The sequence below is a fragment of the Somniosus microcephalus genome, chromosome 1 (assembly GCF_052327205.1).
Source record: "Somniosus microcephalus isolate GS21.2 chromosome 1, FLI_Smic_1.0, whole genome shotgun sequence".
NCBI classification, from domain to species: domain Eukaryota; kingdom Metazoa; phylum Chordata; class Chondrichthyes; order Squaliformes; family Somniosidae; genus Somniosus; species Somniosus microcephalus.
The window spans coordinates 149,700,361-149,720,974 of record NC_140987.1 but is presented as its reverse complement, the minus strand read 5'-3'; the positions used below and the strand labels follow the sequence as shown (position 1 = coordinate 149,720,974).

General features: G+C 44.1%; 1 protein-coding gene across 6 annotated transcripts in view; it reads left to right on the top strand.

Annotated features, from left to right (window-relative positions):
* Nucleotides 1–10,955: 10,955 nt before the first annotated feature.
* Nucleotides 10,956–20,614, top strand: part of LOC147124406 (casein kinase I) — a 324,138-nt gene continuing 314,479 nt past the window's right edge. For 3 of the 6 annotated variants that reach the window (XM_085986622.1, XM_085986642.1, XM_085986594.1), the window contains exons 1-2: nt 10,957–11,137; nt 17,626–18,037. In XM_085986622.1, coding sequence (XP_085842748.1) covers nt 17,881–18,037 — 157 coding nt within the window. In that variant the 5' untranslated portion in view covers nt 10,957–11,137; nt 17,626–17,880. The other 3 variants (XM_085986651.1, XM_085986611.1, XM_085986603.1) reach the window with 3 other exon arrangements.

Here is a 20,614-nt window from a genome sequence, read left to right as displayed (position 1 = left end):
CGCTCGGAGAAGTTGCGCCTTGATGCTCTCTAGCTCATGTTCAGAGGCCATTCTTACAGTCTCTGTGTTTCTTACAGTTCCCTTTTCTTCCACTGAATGGATTCCCAGTTGAATCTGTTCTTCAAGTTGTTGAATCTCGGTCATTGCCGCCCCATATTTGTCTTGGGTTTCCTTTAATATTTTTATGAGTTCTTGTACATCTTGTCTTTCAGGTTCTGCCATGTCTTTCACCTCTAATTTCTCATCTATGGATGGAACTTCTACCGATGAGTCTGTCTTGGCCTTGAGCTCATCAAAAATTTCCTGCAGCCTTTGGACTTCTTGCTCATGTTCAACCTTCAGTTGCTCATATGCTTCCACTGAAACTAGCTTTTCGGAGGTTGCCGAGTTAACCCCTTCCAGAATTGTAGCCTGGGCCTGTTCATACTGTTCTTTCAACTTCTCACACTCTGCTTGTAAGGAGTCGTAGAGAAGAACTGGAATAAAATCCTGGCTTCCTGAAGATTCCTCTTCATTTGCTTCTTCCTGCAAATATTCTAACTCCTGAACAGCATAAGGGAGATGTGATCGGTAATTGGTCACGATGGCTCTATGGTCGCTCTCTGCTTGAGCTAGCTGCTTCTGTTGTCTTTCCAGATTCTCCCATTCGGTGTCATAGAACTTTTTCATTGTTTTCATCTCTTGTACGAGACGGTAACTCAATTGTTCTAATTGTTGTCGTAATTTGAAATAAGTTTGAGTCCGAGCTCGGTGTTCTTCCGTCATGGATATGTCCGTAACTTGAACAGGCTCAGAATTTTCTGTCGAACTAGGTTGTCGTTGTTTGGTGGAGTTCTGTTCTGAAACTTTGTTCTTCTCTGGAGCATAAGCCTTTATGCATGCCTTCGTTTTTCCAACCTTCGTCGGCAAGTCCATTTCAGCCTTGTCTTTCATATTTGGGTTGGTCTTATCGTCATCCGTTTCAGAATCTGAGCTGATTGTCTGCACCGAGTCCTCACTCGTTATGGCTTTTAGATAGTGCCATTCCATGTCTATTTTCTTGATCCACTCCCGTCCTAGAAGTGGTGGTCCTCCCTCATGTAGTACGTATAAGTTCATTCTTGGGTGTTCTTTACCCCTATCTCTCACTTTGACTCTTATCTTTCCCATGGGGTATACTTTATGCCCCGTGTATGTCTGCAATACGAACTTGGTATCTCTTAAGGGTATATGTGAGAATAGCCAGTGGTAATCCCTTCGATTTATGACTGATAGAGCTGATCCAGTGTCCAACTCCATTTTCACTTGGATTCCAGCTATTTTTAGCATGACCCAGATAGTTTGTAGGTCAGCTTCCTTACTCACATTGTGAATTCTCAGACTACCCAGCTCCTGGCCGTTTGGGTCTGAGTCTGAATTCTGTTCGTCTGAACTCTTCTCAGCCACCTTGTGTACCTTGTTGTACTTTTCCTGTGATGGCTTCCTTTGGTTGTTGGTCCTTTGGTTGTTGGTCTTCTTCCCTGACCGGCATACCTTAGCTATGTGACCCAGTTTGCCACATTTCCTACATTCCTGGTTCTTAAACCAGCATTGGTTCTGGTCGTGTGTTGTCTTCCCACAACGATAGCATTTTGTTGTTGTCGAGGAAATTTGATCCACACTTAGTGCTGCTGTCTTTAGTTGCATTTCCGCAGTTCCCTTCGCTGCGGCTTCGTGCGATGCTGCAATAAGGACAGCCCTGTCAAGTGTAAGGTCGTTCTCTTCGAGTAGTCGCTTTTGCGTTCCTTCCTTTGCCAACCCGCACACGAACTTGTCTCGCAATGCCTCTGTCAGATTCCCTCCAAACTGGCAGTATTTCGCTAGTCTACGCAGTTCGACCAAGTATTCTGCGTTGCTTTCGTCTTTCCGTTGCGTTCTCGCATAGAATTTGAATCGTTCCGCCAACATCAATGGTGTAGGGTTCAAGTGGTCCTTCAGGACAGCCACAATATCATCGAAAGTCTGATCCGCCGGTTTAGCTGGTGCTAGTAGATGCTTCAAGAGCCCGTATGTCTTTGCGCCCATCGAGTTCAGCAAGGTTATAGCTTTGTCATCTTCTTCTATTTTATTGGCCTCACAATAGATCTCAATGCGTTCCACGTACGTGGCCCAGTCTTCTACCTCGGAATTAAAATCGTTGATGTTACCACGCTTAGGCATCTTCCTCTCTTTGGGAACAACACAAGTATTTCTTTAAATGATTCTTTCTTTCTTTTTTTTCTAAGATGGCGGTTTTCCCTCGAAAATGGCGGTTTCCCGCTCTTATCTTCTCTCCCCGCCCACTTCAATGGCGGTTTCCCGCTTCTGTCTTCTTCCCCCCTAATGGCGGCTTCCCGCGTTTCTTCCCTGGCGGGAGGGGTACACTTTCCCCACGGGCGACGGCCGCTGGCTTTCAGGTTCACAGCCTGCGCGTCGGCTTCAAGGCTTTCCCTTTTTTTTTAATTTTATGGCAGGGCGACCGGCTCTGGGTACCCCGTTGACGGCGAACAGGTTCAGCCGCTGGGCTGGCTCTCGCACAGTTCCCCTTGCTCGGCTCTGTCTCTCTCCCGCTCGCTCGGCTCTACCGGCACTGGGTACACCCCGTTGACGGAAGACAGTTCAGCCGCTGGACTGGCTCTCGCACAGTTCCCATTGCTCGGCTCTGCCTCTCTCCCGCTCGCTCGGCTCTACCGGCGCTGGTTACACCCCGTTGACGGAGGACAGATCAGCTGCTGGACTGGCTCTCGCGCAGTCTCTCTTGGTCGGCTCTGCCTCTCCCGCTCGCTCGGACCCCAATCACGCCTCCCAGCCCCTCGCAGTCCGGTGCTTCTCTCCCCGGCTGCGGCTGAGTTTCTCTCTTCCCGCGCCTACGCTCCCGGTCGCAGCGCTTCGTGGCTTCGGTCACCGCCCGGCTTTTCTCGTCAGTCGTGGTCTCTCACGACGCCGTTGGACCCGACTTTTTGTCCGGCTTCTTTTCCCCCTGGACCGTGGTCGAGTGCCCAGCCCTTATCCTCCGGCTATTCTTTTCACTTTCCCTTACTCACAGTCACCGTGGCAGAAGGGACAGTCAGTGCCTGTTGCTGATGGAAGTTTTTGTCGCTAAAGTCTTCCTCCTTTCTATTGCTGCAGCCTTGAGTTTTCTCCCAGCCGAATGACGAGGGCGGTTGCCTCTTTTCGACGCTCTTTCGTTGCTTGAAAATATTGTTGCCGCAGGGTACGATCGGACTCGTCGCCACTGTAAAGTCTGTGGGTTGTGCAGTTAATTACGACACAGACTTCAAGAGTAACATACAACAGGACTTTACTATTCGAAGGTCAGGGCGAATCTGCCCTATAAATCATGCCACAGCACTTATATACCGGTGTGGTCACCGTCGGTATTACCGTATACAGAAGCCAAACAAGTAGTGCCACACCTAAAATAGTTCTCTTAAAGGTGAACGGTTACATACAATAGTCTCTTAAAGGTAGACGGTTACATACACTACACTCACTCTTTCCTATCTCTGCAGTTCTGTCCATGCCCTCACTCCTTCCTATCTCTGTAGATCCATCCATGCCCTCACTCCTTCCTATCTCTGTAGATCCATCCATGCCCTCACTCCTTCCTATCTCTGTAGATCCATCCATGCCCTCACTCCTTCCTATCTCTGTAGATCCATCCATGCCCTCACTCCTTCCTATCTCTGTAGATCCATCCATGCCCTCACTCCTTCCTATCTCTGTAGATCCATCCATGCCCTCACTCTTTCCTATCTCTGTAGATCCATCCATGCCCTCACTCCTTCCTATCTCTGTAGATCCATCCATGCCCTCACTCTTTCCTATCTCTGTAGATCCATCCATGCCCTCACTCCTTCCTATCTCTGTAGATCCATCCATGCCCTCACTCCTTCCTATCTCTGTAGATCCATCCATGCCCTCACTCTTTCCTATCTCTGTAGATCCATCCATGCCCTTACTCTTTCCTACCTTTGCAGATCCATCCAATCCATCACTCTTTCCCGCCTCTGCAGCTTCCTTCACCCCTATGTTTCTGTTCACACCCTCAGCTCTTCTGACTGGCCGTCTTTGGATCTCCCATTATCTCTGATTTGCCGTCAGCTGCAGAACCTTCCTCCTTTTTGACTAGGGTTCCCGACCTTCCCGAAATGACCAGGCGTTTCCCAGAATAGGGGATTCCTATCCCGAGCGCTGCCTCCAGCATGCTGGGAGATGCGATTTAAATTTCCCGCAGCAGTGCGCCCACGTGGAAAACAGACACTTCTGTGAGTTACCGTAAATAATCACTGTTAGCCTGGCATCGGGAGTCAGAACGAGGTTAAACCGCATTCATTTTAAACAATCATTTTCCACAGAGTGTGTCACCGGCTGCTGCTCAGAGCCATCACCCGCGGAGAGCTGGGACCCGCCAGGCCAGGGGGTGTCAGGGATGAGGGGCCTGAAATCGCAGCGGGGCGGCCTCGAAATCATCGGGGCTCAAGTTAGAGGGAGAGGGAAACTGGAGAATGGGGGCTTGGGGGAGTTGGAGACTGCAGAATGGGGGATCAGGGGAGTTGGAGACTGCGGAATGGGGGATCAGGGGAGATGGAGTCTGCGGAATGGGGGATCAGGGGAGTTGGAGACTGCGGAATGGGGGATCAGGGGAGTTGGAGACTGCGGAATGGGGGATCAGGGGAGTTGGAGACTGCGGAATGGGGGATCAGGGGAGATGGAGTCTGCGGAATGGGGGATCAGGGGAGTTGGAGACTGCGGAATGGGGGATCAGGGGAGATGGAGTCTGGGGAATGGGAGCTTGGGTGAGAGGGACACTGGGCAATAGGGGCTCGGGGGGAGAGAGAGACTGGGGAGTGGGGTTGAGAGGGAGATGGGCAAATTGGGGCTCGGGGGGGAGAGTGAGAGACTGGGGAGTGGGGGTGAGAGGGAGACGGGCGAATTGGGACTCGGAGGAATTGGAAACGGGGAATGGATGCTCTTGGGAGAGATGGAGACTGGGGAATGAGGGCTCGGAGGGAGTTGGAGACTGGGGAATGGGAGCTTGAGGCAGGGATGGAGACTGGGGAATGGGAGCTTGAGGCAGGGATGGAGACTGGGGAATGGGAGCTTGAGGCAGGGATGGAGACTGGGGAATGGGAGCTTGGGGGGAGTTCGAGACTGGGGAATGGGAGCTTGAGGCAGGGATGGAGACTGGGGAACGGGCACAGGGGGAGTTGCGGAATTAGGAATGGGGGCTCGGGTGGAGTTGGGGAATTGGGGCTTGGTAGCTGGGGAATGAAGGCTCGGGGGAGAGATGGAGACTGGTGAATGGGGCTGGGGTGGTATTGATGGAGACGGGGCAATGGGGGGCTGGGAGTGGGAGAGATGGAGACTGGGGTTTGGGTTAGGGAGAGATGGAGAGAATGGTTTCCCCTGTACCCGCCCTCGGTTTCCCCTCTTCGCCTGCTCAGGGGTGGCCTCCTGGCCCTTAGAACTTCTCACACAACGGCTGCTGGCGCGAAACCACAAATAAAGATTCTCAACTACAGGAGATCCAACCTTCATAAGGTAAATCCATTAAGGTTTGTAAAAGTGATGTGATCTGGTGTCACGTGATCCGGTGTCATGTGGTCAGAACATCATGTGATCAAATCTCCAGGAATACCTCCAACTAAGTTGGCAACCCTACTTTTGACCCAAGACTATGGAATACTCTCCTTAAACCTCTCCACTTTCCTACCTCTCTTCCCTCCTTCAAAAGCCTCCTCAAAACTTACCTCTTTGATTTTGTCTTTAGTCATCACCTATAATTCTTCTCCCACCACTGCTTGATTTCTGTTTATTTTCACTTCTCAGCTGCTCTGAGACGCTCTATTACAGTAAAAGCACTAGATAAGTGCATATTGTTGTAAGTTGTTGATTCTACGATTCTTATGATCCTGTGAACTGTGTGGTATTCCTTACCCTTTTTGTTTGTGACTGTATTTGACAAAATGCATTTTCACAGCCATATTGCTTCTTTTTCAGCATGTGCCTCTCTACTCGTCCAATTGGACCAATTAGGCCAACACTGGGTTGCCCCAGTATCATCAACCCAAATCAAAATAAATCTAACAAAAATGCCCCCTTTTTAAAGGGATACAAACAATAAACACACAAATAATAAAAAAGCAAAGAAAACTTCTCAAATTAACAACAACAACAACTTGTATTTATATAGCGCCTTTAACATAGTAAAACATCCTTCACAGGAGTATTAAAAGACAAAACATTTGACACCAAGCCACATAAGGGGAAATTAGGGCAGATGACCAAAAGCTTGGTCTTAAGGAGCATCTTAAAGGAGGAAAGAGAAGTAGAGAGGTTTAGGGAGGAATTTCCAGAGCTTAGGGCCTTGGCAACAGACGGTGTGGCCACCAATGGTTGAGTGATTATAATCAGGGATGCTGAAGAGGACAGAATTAAAGGAGTGCAGATGTCTCGGGGGTTGTGGGGTTGGAGGAGATTACAGGAGGGGCAAGGCCACGGAGGGATTTTAAAACAAGGATGAGAATTTTGAAAGCGAGGCGTTGCTTAACCAGGAGCCAATGTAGGTCAGTGAGCACAGGGGTGATGGGCGAACGGGACTTGGTATGAATTTGGACACGGGCAGCCGAGGTTTGGATGACCTCAGGTTTACGTAGGGTAGAACGTGGAAGGCCAGCCAGGAGTGCGTTGGAATAGTCAAGTCTAGCATAACAAAGGCATGGATGAGGGTTTCAGCAGTGGATGAGCTGAGGCAAAGGTGGAGACAGGTGTTGTTACGGAGGAGGAAATAGGCGGTCTTAGTTATGCCGTGAATATGTGGTCGGAAGCTAATTTCAGGGTCAAATATGACACCAAGGTTGCAAACAGTGTGGTTCAGCCTCAGACAGGGAGAGGGGTGGAGTTGGTGGCTAGGGAACAGCGTTTGTGGTGGGGACTGAAAACAGTGGCTTCGGCCTTCCCAATATTTAATTGGAGAAAATTTCTGCTCATCCAGAACTGGATGTCGGACAAGCAGTCTGACAATTTAGAGACCGTGGAGGGGTTGAGAGAAGTGCGTGCTCCTTCTCCAGGGTGTCATCAGCGTGCATGTGGAAACTGACACTGTGTTTTCGGATGATGTCGCCAAGAGGCAACATGTAGATGAGAAATAGGAGGAGGCCAAGGATAGATCCTCGGGGGACACCAGAGGTAATGATACGGGAGTGGAAAGAGAAGTCATTGCAGGTGATTCTCTGGCTACGATTAGATAGATAAGAATGGAACCAGGCGAGAGCAGTCCCACCCAGCTGGACGATGGTGGAGAAGTGTTGGAGAAGGATGGAGCGGTCAACCGTGTCAAAGGCTGCAGACAAGTCAAGAAGGACGAGGAGGGATAGTTTACCTTTGTCACAGTCACAAAGGATGTCATTTGTGATTTGATGAGAGCCGTTTTGGTACTGTGGCAGGGGTGGAAACCTGAGTGGAGGGATTCAAACATGGAGTTATGGGAAAGATGGGCACAGAATTAAATAAGAATGTGATTCCCTGTATCTACTACACACTCCAATCCCTGTGGTACCCACCGGTTGCGGAAAGCCTCAAGTGTACCAGTGGGCACTGTGTGCTCCTTCTCCAGGATAGCATCTGCTTCTAATTCAGATTCATTCCCTGTAGATTCCAGTTTAACTTTTATCCTCCTCTCAGTGGAGCCACTGCACTACCACCACTGGAAGGAGGGTGTAATTGCAGTGCGGCAGGTTTATCCAGGCAGTTCCATTATAAATGCGAGCAGTACAACAAGGGCATAATTTCCATACATTACAACAGTGACTGCACTTCAAAAGTACTTAATTGGCTGTAAAGTACTTTGGGATGCCCTGAGGTCATGAAAGGAGCTAAATGTAAGTTCTTCTTCTTCTATAATGTATGACTTTAAAATGGGCACTGAATTATATCTGCATACCATGGCCCACATAACTCCTGGCCTGTATCCCCACTTCACTTGAAGACTACTCTTGGTTTTGACTCTCCATATGCAATTCCACAGGTGATCGACTAATACTAATAAAAATAGCTTTTACAATTACAGCTAGCACTGTCGTTTGGGATCCCAGGATTGTGTGTTGTTTTGTGCAGACTGATAAGTAGGGGTACTACCAGAATAAGTACAAGTACCATTCTTTAAGGAAAGCATAAAATGATGGATAGCCGGTCCAAACTAAAATCAGTGACCGGAAAATTTTGAATCTGTAATACATACATGTCTGTGCACACTTCCCGTCAACATTTACATCTATGCGCCATTGTCCAATTATCCATCAGCCTCTAACCCCATTTGAATGGAAGACTAGATTTAGTCATGACTTCCTGTGTACAATGCCACAGGAAATCAACTAGTTATTAAATACATTTTGTCAAAATGGTGGCAATATGCAACTGAATGTTGTTCCATCGTGGCAGATAGGGTGACACAGGGACCAAGCTTGAGTCTCCTTTAAGTATTCTTAAAATTGTGATGGTGCCACTTCAGCAAGCATATTCATTTTTTTAACCTAATTTTATCCATACATGACGTAACATGTGGCGCTGCTAATGCAGCAGAGTGGGTGGCTGCACAAATGCAGTTTTACAGTGCTGCAGAATGATAAAATCTAGCTAATAGTGTTTTGAGCTGAGAAGATCCATGATTTTGATCATTCCTGTTATGAAATTAAAAAAGAAATGTTTGGTACGCATTAAAGTGAGCGAATATATTCACTAAATACTCATTAAATATATTCAAGAAAGAGTTGGATATATTTCTTGAGGCTAAAGGGATCAAGGGATATGGGGAGAAGGCAGGGACAGGGTACTGAATTTGGATGATCAGCCATGATCTCATTGAATGGCGGAGCAGGCTCAAAGGGCCGAATGGCCTACTCCTGCTCCTATCTTCTATGTTTCTATGTAAGTTAGTTATGTGAAATGGAATTTTGGGTACACAGAGCCAGCATGAAGCACTCCCAAGTCAGTTATAGCAGTTAGCTGCATGGTTAGACGCAGAGAAAACTCACACTACTCTGCCCCAACTATGCACTTCAAATCCAACCTCCAGCGAGCAGCAGCAATGTCACAATTTTCATTTCCTATCCTATAGTCTTTCTGAGTTGCCAATTTAGTATCAAGTGGAGCCAAATTAGGGGCTGTTTTTAACCATGTTTATGTGTGAATTTTGTGCTCTTCAAGCTGTGGAATTTTTTGCACCTATTATCAGTAGCATGTATTTCCAGTTCAAGCTGTAGTACAAGTAGATGCAGAATAAAACTGCTTCTACTCTGTGTTCACAATATGCTGCAGCCTCAACCTAGTTTTATCAGTGTGACATTTTTTCATTTGCCACATGAGCCATTCGGAGTAAGATTGCTAATTTAGTGCCAATTCGGTGCAGTTTTGTGATGTCGTCCCATTACCATTAGGAATTGGACTGAGATGTGCCAGATATATTACAGCCAGCTGACAAAGAGGACTGTTATCTCATTCGTGTGGGCTCAATTTAAGCCCAAATCCTTTGTTTTCTGTCTGCAGGTGAGGAGTTCAAAGTAAAGGAAATGGTGTTGAGCTTGTGTGGGACCTTGGTTGGGCTGCACTTGCAGTGTTACATGCAGTTTTGGGCACCCCTTAGTGGGAGAGATGTAGAGACAATGAAGGAGGTGCAGTGTGGATTCCCTGTGGTATTCAGGACTTTGCAGCTATTGGGAGAGACTTGAGAGGTTGTAATTTTTTTATTGGAGCTTGGACCCTTGGGGGTGGCCTGGTAGAGGTCTTTGACACTGTGAAGGCTGCGGTGGGGTGAATTGTTTCCACAGATTGGTGGGGCAGTGGCAAGAGTGCAGTGCACAGACTTAAGATAGTCATGACAGGAGTTAGGAGATAGGTTGGATGAGGACTGGTTGGATTGTGGGGTTCTCTGCTTTGGACAAAATCCATGGACTATTTTGAAGGGGAAATTAATGGAGGGCTACTTGAGAATAGAGAATGTTGAATGGTGTGGGGAGTGAACAGCACAGTGAGGTTGGACTGAGTGGCTCATGTGGGGAAAAATACCGACATAAATTCGTTGGTCCAATTGGTCTGTTTCTGTACTGTAATGTTTCGTGGTTCTATGCAGGTGCATGTATAACAGACTGTCCACCACCTAGTCCGCTTCAGTCTTTTTGTGGACTATATTGCACATTTTATACTGGGTACCTCCTTCATCCCAGACTATTGCAATACATTCCCGATTTTTTTCTGTCCAATGTTGACCCTGATTGCAGCTGACCAGAAACATTAAATGCACTTTTGTGTAAATATAAAATCTTGCACATTACCTTAATGGTAAATGATCTGCGTACACGGGCAATTTAATTTGTAGGTTTCCTTTCATATAGTGGCAACAGAATCCACGACTCTTGACAACGTCTCTCTGAATTGAGTTTTGAAAGTCGCATTTTGTTGGATATCGGAATACAAATGTATTTATTAGTTCTACGACTTGATAAAAGGGGGAAAACTGAATTCACCCAGGAATACTGCAGCACCCTTAATACGACGTGTTAAGTTTATCAGTATGACCCTAATAGTGAGAATGTAACTTATGTTTCGGGGTAATACAGTATATTACTTTGCTTTCTTTCATCAGTGTTGTCGATAGAAAACAATGAAGCCAAGCTATAGATGAATTATCAATTACTGTACTATTGATTTTATTTTGTGTTATCTAAGCTCATCGAGTATTTTTCGAGGTAGTTGGGTTATTTATGCAGGCTGTCTACCCTGCTTTTTAAAAAAAAACACACAGATCATCTTGGATGAAACAGCTCGAGCGCTCTCCGGCAGCGAGCTTTCCCTGCCCTTTGTGAATGGTGCCGGCGCCGCAGCCCGGCTTGCCCCTCGCTGATTGGCCAGCGCGCTGTCACTCAGGGTGTTTTCCCGGGGATTTCCGCTCTCGCGCTCTGTGACTCGGAACACTTTGTAACAAAAAGAGCAAGCGGAGAACCGGGTGCTAGCGGGCGCGCGGCCTCTTGTCCAGCAGCTGCTGCAGCATTTAAACCCCTTCCCGCTCCTTCTCTTGTAGCCAGAGCAGGGCCGCTTCAAACCGACGCACTTTATAGTCAAATAACTGCAAAAAAACAACCAGGTCTGTCTTTATTTTATGTATGAACCTGGGTGTGTGTTTTTTTTATTTATATATATATATGTGAACCTGGGTGTGCGTGTGTGTATATAAACCTGGGGGTGAATATGTGCACATTATATCCTTTCCGGAGTCTTGGCCGTCTGTATTTTATTGGAGTTTCTCCCGGGGAAAGGGCAGCTGATGGTATGTCCCTTCGATTTTAATCTCAGCCTTTGGGTTTGATGGGGTTTTTTTTTGGTGTGGGGGTGGGAGAACAGAGAAGGTTATCCAATTGATTTTCCGCTGACATCCGAATTTGTGTCATGGAGGGCAAACGGGGGAGTTGGAATCTTATTTTATTTGTAGTTTGTGATGTTGTGACTTTTAACATTATATAAGGCCACACGTTATTTAAACCCCTTTTAGACTGGAAACGATAGACCCCCCCCCCCCCCCTTATTGGAATATGCTTAATTAGTGTTTCTTTGTTTATTTACACCAATAAAAGGTTAGTCGTAAAATATATTAGACAACATGTAATTGGTTGGTAATTACTTGGATGTTATGTCTCTTGAGTGCTTTCTGTAGTTAGCACTCACTCATCTTGTGTGATGGTAAGATAACCTACTGGCCCTGACTTGGGTCTCCCTTCTGTCGCTGATCCTGCCACTGCTCTGGGTTGAGCACTGTAAATTTACATAGCTGCCTTTCGTTTTCTTCTTGCAGAATTCCCGATAAGAAATCTACCCGGCAATGAAGAGCACTTTGTTCACTGGTTTTAATGAGTAACCTAAGCCTACAGACGATTCAGTTTACTGTGCGATGACGTTGAACTCGCAGTTTCCAAAAAGAATCGTCTGAACCTGTGATTTCGCAATGTTTGTAAATACAATTTAGGAAGAACAAAAAAGCGAGATTGTATTTGGTGGGAGGGTGTTACAGCGCAGGTTTGATCTTGTGTTGGAATTACAGGGTTGTTTAAACAGCGCTTCCTCAGTGAGGCCTGGAAGGACTCGCCAGTGCTTCCCCCCCATCATTTCTGTCCGCTTGCATGTCCAGCAATGGGAATGTTGGCTCCAGGGTCGCTGTAATTTCCATGTGTTGCATTTTTTTTTTACACAGGCCTGGTTTAAGTTTGCTGGAGCTGGCTAATCAAAGCAAGCCATGCGAGTTGTAAAAGTACGTACTTGTGCAGATATAGAAGGATGCCTGGCCAGCTGTGGAATATGATTTATTCTATTCAACAAGTGAGCTGCTGGCGACTTGGGGCCTGCCTCTTGCATCGGATACAAAACCTGTTTTGTGAATGGCCACGACCTATTCTTTTTATAGCACATTTATTAAATGGAGAATAAGGGCAGTTGGTTGAGGCCGTAATCTCATTGAAGGGTTCACGTTCTAGACAGGGGGAGGGATTTGCAATGCTCTTGTTATTTTTTTTTATAATGTACATGCTCTGCAATTCATGCAGGCTCGAGTCGCTGGTGATTTAACTGACCCCCCAAAATACCATGCGATGAATTATTTTAACAACCCTATTCCGTGGACACTCACCGAGCAGAAAGAAGGCTGTTGCTTTCTCGACGATATAAAGTCGCTGTGTTGGGATATAGGGGCAGCTGGTGAGTTCAGTGTCGAGGCAGGCTCGGTGGTTGTGGAGCAAGGAACAAAACAGCCAACATTTTCATCCTTTTGTTACAGTATCAATAATTTTAAAGAAATGGATGTTGTGGTAAGGATTGATTGACGGTTATAAATTGGTTGAAGGGAGGACAGGTTGAAAGACAGCCATCATTGTGTGATGACTCCTGCAAATTAGTGAGTCAAAAAACGTGGTGCAGGTAGTTCAGAAATAATCAACGCCAAATAACCAGTATACAGTCTGCCTATGATATAATATACCATGATTAAGGCTATCAGGGTGTAAAATTACAGTCTGCATACATTTTGTTTTAAAAATGTGTGCTTTTATAATTTTTATTAACTCGGACTATTATTCCATGTTTATATCTTGAAAGTTTATGGAGCATTTATTGAAGTTGAAAATTTGGGCCAAAAACAAACAATGTATTGTGCTTGAATTATTTGTTATCAAACTGCTGCAGTTTGGGAGGATTATTGGTGAATCCTTTCCTACTTTCTGTTCCTTCTATCCCATGTACCATTTAGGAGGTTGAAGGTAACCAGGTTTTGGATTTATTGGATTAATGTTTGTTACGTGTTAACCAGTTCACTAAAAATAATGTGCTGAGGAAATGAAGCTTGTTGGCGTATGAAAATGAATGGTTGTCACTTTGTGTCGCCTCTTTGTAAGGAAGTATCTGATCCAAAACATTGCAGGTAGGAATTTGTGACTTTGCACCACATGCCCTAGCATGTTAGGCAGTGCCATATTTTGGTTTACCAAATAAGTATGTAACAAAACTGACCACAAGTGAATTGGCTTACTAGTATCTTTTCCACTAGTAAATATTATGGGTTCTTGGCCTTGCTTCTAACTATATTAGTTCCTGATCATTTTGCATACCAGCATATACTGACATATCTAATACAAAACTAGAGGTAGTGCTATTGGCACCACAACGTGTAAAGGAGTGAACACACATTTTATATTAAAAGTTAAATAAATTTGCTGTGCTAAAATTGTGGGCCAAGCTACATGCACATATGGATACTTTCAAGTGAGTTTTTTTGAGCTGTAGACTCCCAGCTCTCTATCTCTTATACTTAACTGTGCTTACTTGGCTGCAGTTACTGGATATCAGCCTCCAGGTCTTTCAAGTATCTTTTCCCATCTGTTTTTCTCTCTTCCTCTCCAGAAGAAGTTGAATCATACTGTGAAATGGTTCTATGGATGCTAACAGTTCTCTGATCCAAGTGGTCATTCTTTATCAGTGAGCTTGGACAGTCAGTGTTAGTGAATGATTGAATCATGGGGAACGTCACAGTTGAGCATGTCCTCACTCTGTTCATGTGTGTACTTTCCAGTCCCTAAGTAGTTTTCCTGCTCCTACCTGCAGGGCACTAAAGTAAGTTGGAGCATTCCCAACCTGGCTCAGTATCACACATGATGGTGCATTTACTTTGAGCCACCAGGAGATTTCCTGTAAATAAACTATTAAATGTGAGAGTGGCTTGGGAATGATTCTTCTGTGTGTTTCTTCTGCAGTCTTCACTCAACAGTGAATAGTGTGGACGCAAACCCAAATCTCACTACCACGTGTTGTTACTTCACAATGGGACTCTTATTACTTAAACCTGTACTTTATGAACAATTAAAATCTAATACTTAGATGCTATACTTGCCTCATCTTTCATTGTTCTACTTGCTCAGTGTATTTTCAAGGTGATAGAAAGTCATTGGATAAGAAAAATGATGAGCAAATCAAATTGCAGGGGGGCAGCAGTGGTAGAGGAGATGCCACAGTAGCTGTTGCACTGGAGCTGATGCACTTGTTTCTGTGCTAATAGGTTGTGATTGTGTGTGAGAGAGTTTGTTTTTTGGCAGGTAACATGACACTGGAAAACCGTTTTTGGCAGGTAACTAGACACTGGCAAAGAGGAAGTGAGTATGGAGCCACAGTTATATATGCAGTTAAAGATCAAATGAAGAAGTAAATCGGATGCGCAGTGACTGGTCTTTATAGACTGGCAGTAGTCCCTGCTTCTCCCCCCTCCCTCTCCATCTGTTCCATGTGTATCCTTTTTTTGGTGTGGAAGCTATTTGGAGTTCCTACCAAATTTGAACTGGTGCTTTACGTGCCAAGTTGGAAGAAAACAAAATGCTGAATCCCAACATGAATTTTTAATTCCCACACTAGTTGTACTTAAGGTTATTCAGTTATGATTGCCCAACTTTGTACAGTATTTGAAAATTACGCACTTTTGACATCTTCAATCCACATTTGAAAATGACAAATGACAAAACTTCAGTAGCAGCTATGAGTTGTCCACCTTGTTGCTTTCTACGTCATAAAAATGAGCAAATTACCAGTGGGCAGAATTGATGTGTTTCATATCAAATTCAGTGATGGGAATTATCTTGGGACTAAAGTGCAAGATTTACAAAATTACCAGTTTTGAACTGTTTTTGTTTTGGGGGAGGATTGGTCACTTTTAAGAAAAGGGAAGAAAACTGAAAGGACATGCAGATTTGCTGATAGTGTAGCACGGAAACGACAGGCAACGCTTGTGCATTGAGCTTCATTTTTTTTCAAGAAGTTCTTGGTCTGAATTAAACCCATGTTAATTTGTCAAGTATCCACTAGATTGAAATGATTGAAATGATTAGAATTCCAACAAGAAATTTGCCATCCTGGCTCAATACCCATGATCCTGTAGATCCAGCATTTTCTGTTTTTTATTTCAGATTTCCAGCATCTGCATCAGTTTCCAAAAACATAAGTGCATCTTTAAGTAAACTTTAACAGCCCCAAGCTGTTTTTTGCTTTTGTATCCTGTGAAGTTTGTTGGTATTTAGAACGTGTATTTTCTCAGTGGTTTGCACTCCGATATTATTAAACTGTGAAGGATAATCGTTCAAATTCCTTTTAATCTCAACCAAAATAATGCTTTTGAAACTGTTGAGTTTTGGGAGCCTAATCATATATTTTGAAACATTGGTTAGATCAACTTTTAGTGCACACCACACCACAATATCAATAAATTACTGCAGGTTCTCCCTAAGGATATAGGCCTCTTCTGAAATTGTCACTGCCTCCTCAGTGAGTGAAGATACCCAGCAACCTTGTTTAGTGTCCTTGTTTGGTTGACATTTTGACAGGTTTTAGATGTCTACTCATTTTAAGTAGAGCAACAGCCTGTGTCCTGCAACCCTGCTTGGTTCAGTCAGATAATCTTTAGAAAGGACCCTATACAAGGAATCACTTTTGGAAACATTTTAACTTATCAACAAAATTGGGCAGCTCTTGGGGCTGTTAAAGTTTACTTAAAGATGCACTTATGTTTTTGGAAACTGATTGATATGAAATATTTTAGTCCACTTAATTTTTGGAGCTTTTAGCTACTGGGTGGGTCACTTAGCTGGAACATTGCACTGAAACAGAAATAGATTGTTATCTGGAGACTAGGGTTTGTATTTAGTCCAGAGAAAGGAAACTGAGACCTATGTCTGGTGCCTGCTACGGGTGATATCTGAATTAAGTTTGGTGTATCCTCTGGTAGTTGGAGGTCCATAGCATTCAGTGGCCTCTGATTTAGAGCTTCATTTGGTAGTCCAAGTTCTGAGAGGCCATCAGTTGTTGGGAAGAAAATTGACCGGTTGTTTGTGAGGAGCTTTGTTGGAGCAGTACATAGTAGCTTGGGTTGTGCTAAGATCCTGATTGAGAAAGTAAATGCTATTGTAGGGGGCTCAACTTTTTCAATGTTATGTTTGAGTCCACCCAAAAAATAAATGCTATCACAGGAGAATTATTGGAAGTATCCAGTAGGATTCACTAATTTCTGGTTTTTGTTGGAATGGTGTGATAAAATTACCTTAAATTGCATATTTTAATTAATTTCTTGATTTTTTATTTTACAGTTTTCTCCCTCCTACAGTTCTTCTGGTGCCTCACCCAACTGGGCATTCTTTATGTGTGAGTCTGGACAGTGAATGTTGGCAGGCTATTTAATCATGGAGGGCATCATGGCCAAGCCTGATCCTGTTCTCGCCTGATGCCCACATGTTTTCACAGCAGGGGGTGTTGGCTAGCATTGAAGAGCAGGAATCCTAGCATCCCTTGCCTTTCCCCACCCCCATCCTGGAAACACTGCTGGTAACTGTCGTGCTGCCCTAGCTGAGATCACCTACCAAAGCGTGGACCAGGGATTGAACCTGGAATCTTCCTGGTCTGTATGTCTCAGTACCACACCACATCGTGCATTCACCAACTGAGGTTTTTTGGGCAGATATAACAATTAAAATATAACAGTACCACAACTGCTACAATTACTCATGTAGCATCCATAGAAGTGAGATTTGAAGGTACTGCTTGAACCGGAGGAAAAAATGTTGTCCTTTCATAATGTCGATGCATGCTTGCTGACTTGGCACTTCAGTGCAGTGGTCTGTAAAGCATTGAAGATAAATATTTAAAATCCAAATTTGATTATGTATTAATTTCTATTTACTACAAACATTTGTAAAATATGTATCATTTCAATTTTTATTTTGGTGTGTGCATGGACAAGGTTCTCACCTGCTTCAGAAAGAACATTAGTTACCTAAGTCAGATAACTTGGTATTCTTGCTGAAGGCAGGGTATATAGAATGCTTTGTTCTGAGGACAAGTCAACTACTGTATTAGTTTTGATCTTCGGCAGTTAGCGAGTCTCTTTATGCTCTTGGGGGGGAAAAGTATGTGGTGCTCTGCCTGCAGTAAGTAGCTGATGGCGTAGCTGTTCATGTCTGGGGTATACATACCACTGTAAGTCTGTTTGCCTCCCACTTTCAAATAACAGTGACAGCAGTGAATGATTTAATAACTTATTTATATTTTATTTTGCAGGTCTTCAACAATTGAGTGTACCGTTGGGACGATCATCTTATACAAATGGTGGAATTTGTTTATTATTGTTGTCGCTACCAAGGAAGCTTTTGCGAATGGGATGAAAATAATGATTTTTGAATACTCTGCCAGTAATTGAACAACTTGAGCTGCTACGCTGATTTTATTCCAGATGATGCTTCCGCTGTGGAACTATACAGTCTGAAAGTGCATAACCGAGTACATACAGAAATTTGCCATAAACAGGAACTCGTTATGGAGAAAACTAAAGATAAAGATAAAATGGATGAAAGATCTAGAATGGCAAGGAGTGGTGGACGAAGTGCCCACAATTCTGGTGTTTTAATGGTTGGACCCAACTTCAGGGTTGGAAAAAAGATAGGATGTGGCAATTTTGGAGAACTTAGATTAGGTAAGACAGTGTTACATTACACAACTTTTTGATGTATTATATATAAAAAATCTGAATTTCTAGCATTTATTTAAATGTTGCAATTGCTTGGACTTCCAGTTTTCCAGATCACTTAAGTGTGTCCAGTTTAAAAAAAATAAAATAAATAAATAAATAAATAAATAAATTTTAAAAAAACTTGAAAATTGGGACATGGTTGAAAATTGTAAGATGATCACATCTGCTAAAGTAGTTGGATTGGCCACATTCTAGTTTTTGTCTTTTTGACAAAATGTGGGTTTTTATTTTTTGTCTTTACTGATGTTACAACGTAAACCCAGTGTTAAAGGATATACGTAGGCTTGAAAGTGTATCCGTGACAAAATATGTTTCCTGCATTGGTAAAAGATGATCTGTTCCTTTGCAAACAGGAGCTCCAGTGATGTAGGCCAAAAGCTTTAGCATGGGAAACCCATCCTAAACTTGGAGATTAGACAAGAATTAGTTGAGGAAATAGTGTTGCATGAGTTAGTAAATTCATTCCATGCAAACTGGATTAGTAAAATATTTCTTTCTGGTTTTCAAGGGCTTGAAGCAAGTAGAGCCTGAGCAGTGTTCATCCAGCTGAGCGAGCATGAAACTGTCCCAGATTATCTCTTGCTCGCACTGATTGTCTAGTCTTAGAAAATGGAGTGTCTGAAAGAAAGAACAAGAAAGAAAGACTTGCATTTATACAACGCCTTTCATGACCTCTGGGCTTTCTAAAGCACGAGGCAGCCAATGAAGCACTTTTGAAGTGTAGTCACTGTTGTAGTGTCGGAAATGTGGGAGCCACTTTGCGCACAGCAAAGTTCTGTAAACAGCAATGTGACAATGACCAGATAATCTGTTTGTGATGATGGTTCAGGGATAAATATTGCCCAGAACATCGAGGAGAACGCCACTGCTCTTCAAAATAGTGCCATCGGATGATTTCCGTCCACCCGAGGGGACAGATGGGGCCTCGTTTTAACATCTCATTCAAAAGACAGCACTTTCGACAGTGCAGCATTCCCTCAATATTGCATTGGAATGTCAGCCTAGACTTTGTACTCAAGTCTCTGGAGTGGGACGTGAATCCACAACCTTTTATCTCCGAGATCAGAGTGCTATCAATGAGCCACGGCAAAACTGTCCCTTGGGCCATACCTGGCCCAGGTGCTCTGGCAATCTGGTCATCAGGTTCAAGCACCTCAGTTCTTTTTGCCTTTTTATATTTCTTCCTTGTTGGTTTATCCTGTCTTAAATTTTGTGGGTTTAGAGTTTGAAAAGTACTGTTCTTGGTGCTGTTGCCTTATTGGTGGATAATTCCCAAATCAGAATACCAAGATCTGCTAATATCCTCCGTTTAAGATAAATTCAAACTATTGGGAGCATTGATTTAAACTTAAGGTGTCCAATCATGCGGTGGTGTGGGCAGGTAGCATATGGGGTAGCACAGTGTCGTTAAATGTCCAGAGCCTGATTTTCAATCGAACCGACATTGATGGGATGAAGGTTTGCTCTGTCTGCTGGTGGGAAGGGACCAATGTGAAATTAATGTTGGCAGTATCAACCTAATTACTTGTGGCTGTGGGCTCTCAGCCCCAGTCTTACAAAGGCCAAAAAGCCAATTGGTGTGGGAAATAGAAAATATCATGCTGGTGCTGTGCAGGGAAGACTGTACTTGTGAGGTTAGGCTAGTGTACTCGGGAAATTTTCTTTGCATCTTAACTTGTGCTACATCTGACCCAGGAGGCTAAGTTTGGATTACAATGCAGTTTTTAAACTGCTTATACTTCTCTTTTGTGGTTTGAACATAAGAACATGAGAAGTAGGAGCAGGAGTAGGCCATACGGCCCCTCGGGCCTGCTCCGCCATTCAATAGGATCATGGCTGATCCGAACCTAGACTCGCGTCCACTTCCCTGCCCGCTCCCCATAACCCCTTATTCCCTTATCAGCTAGGAAACTGTGTATCTCCGTTTTAAATTTATTTAATGTCGCAGCTTCCACAACACTCTGTGGCAGTAAATTCCATTGATTTACTACCCTCTGAGTGAAGAAGTTTCTCCTCATCTCAGTTTTGAAAGGGCAGCCCTTTATTCTAAGATTATGCCCCTTAGTTCTAGTCTCACCCATCAGTGGAAACATCCACCCAATCAAGCCCCCTCACAATCTAATATGTTTCGATAAGATCACCTCTCATTCTTCTGAATTCCAATGAGTAGAGGCCCAACCTACTCAACCTTTCCTCATAAGTCAACCCCCTCCTCTCCGGAATCAACCGAGTGAACCTTCTCTGAACTGCCTCGAGAGCAAGTATATCTTTTCTTAAATATGGAAACCAAAACTGTACGCAGTATTCCAGGTGTGGCCTCACCAGTACCCTGTATAACTGCAGCAAGACTTCCCTGCTTTTATACTCCATCCCCCTTGTAATAAAAGCCAAGATTCCATTGGCCTTCCTGATCACCTGCTGTACTTGCATACTAACCTTCTGTGTTTCATGCACCAGGACCCCCAGATCCCTTTGTACTGTAGCACTTTGCAGTTTCTCTCCATTTAGATAATAACTTGC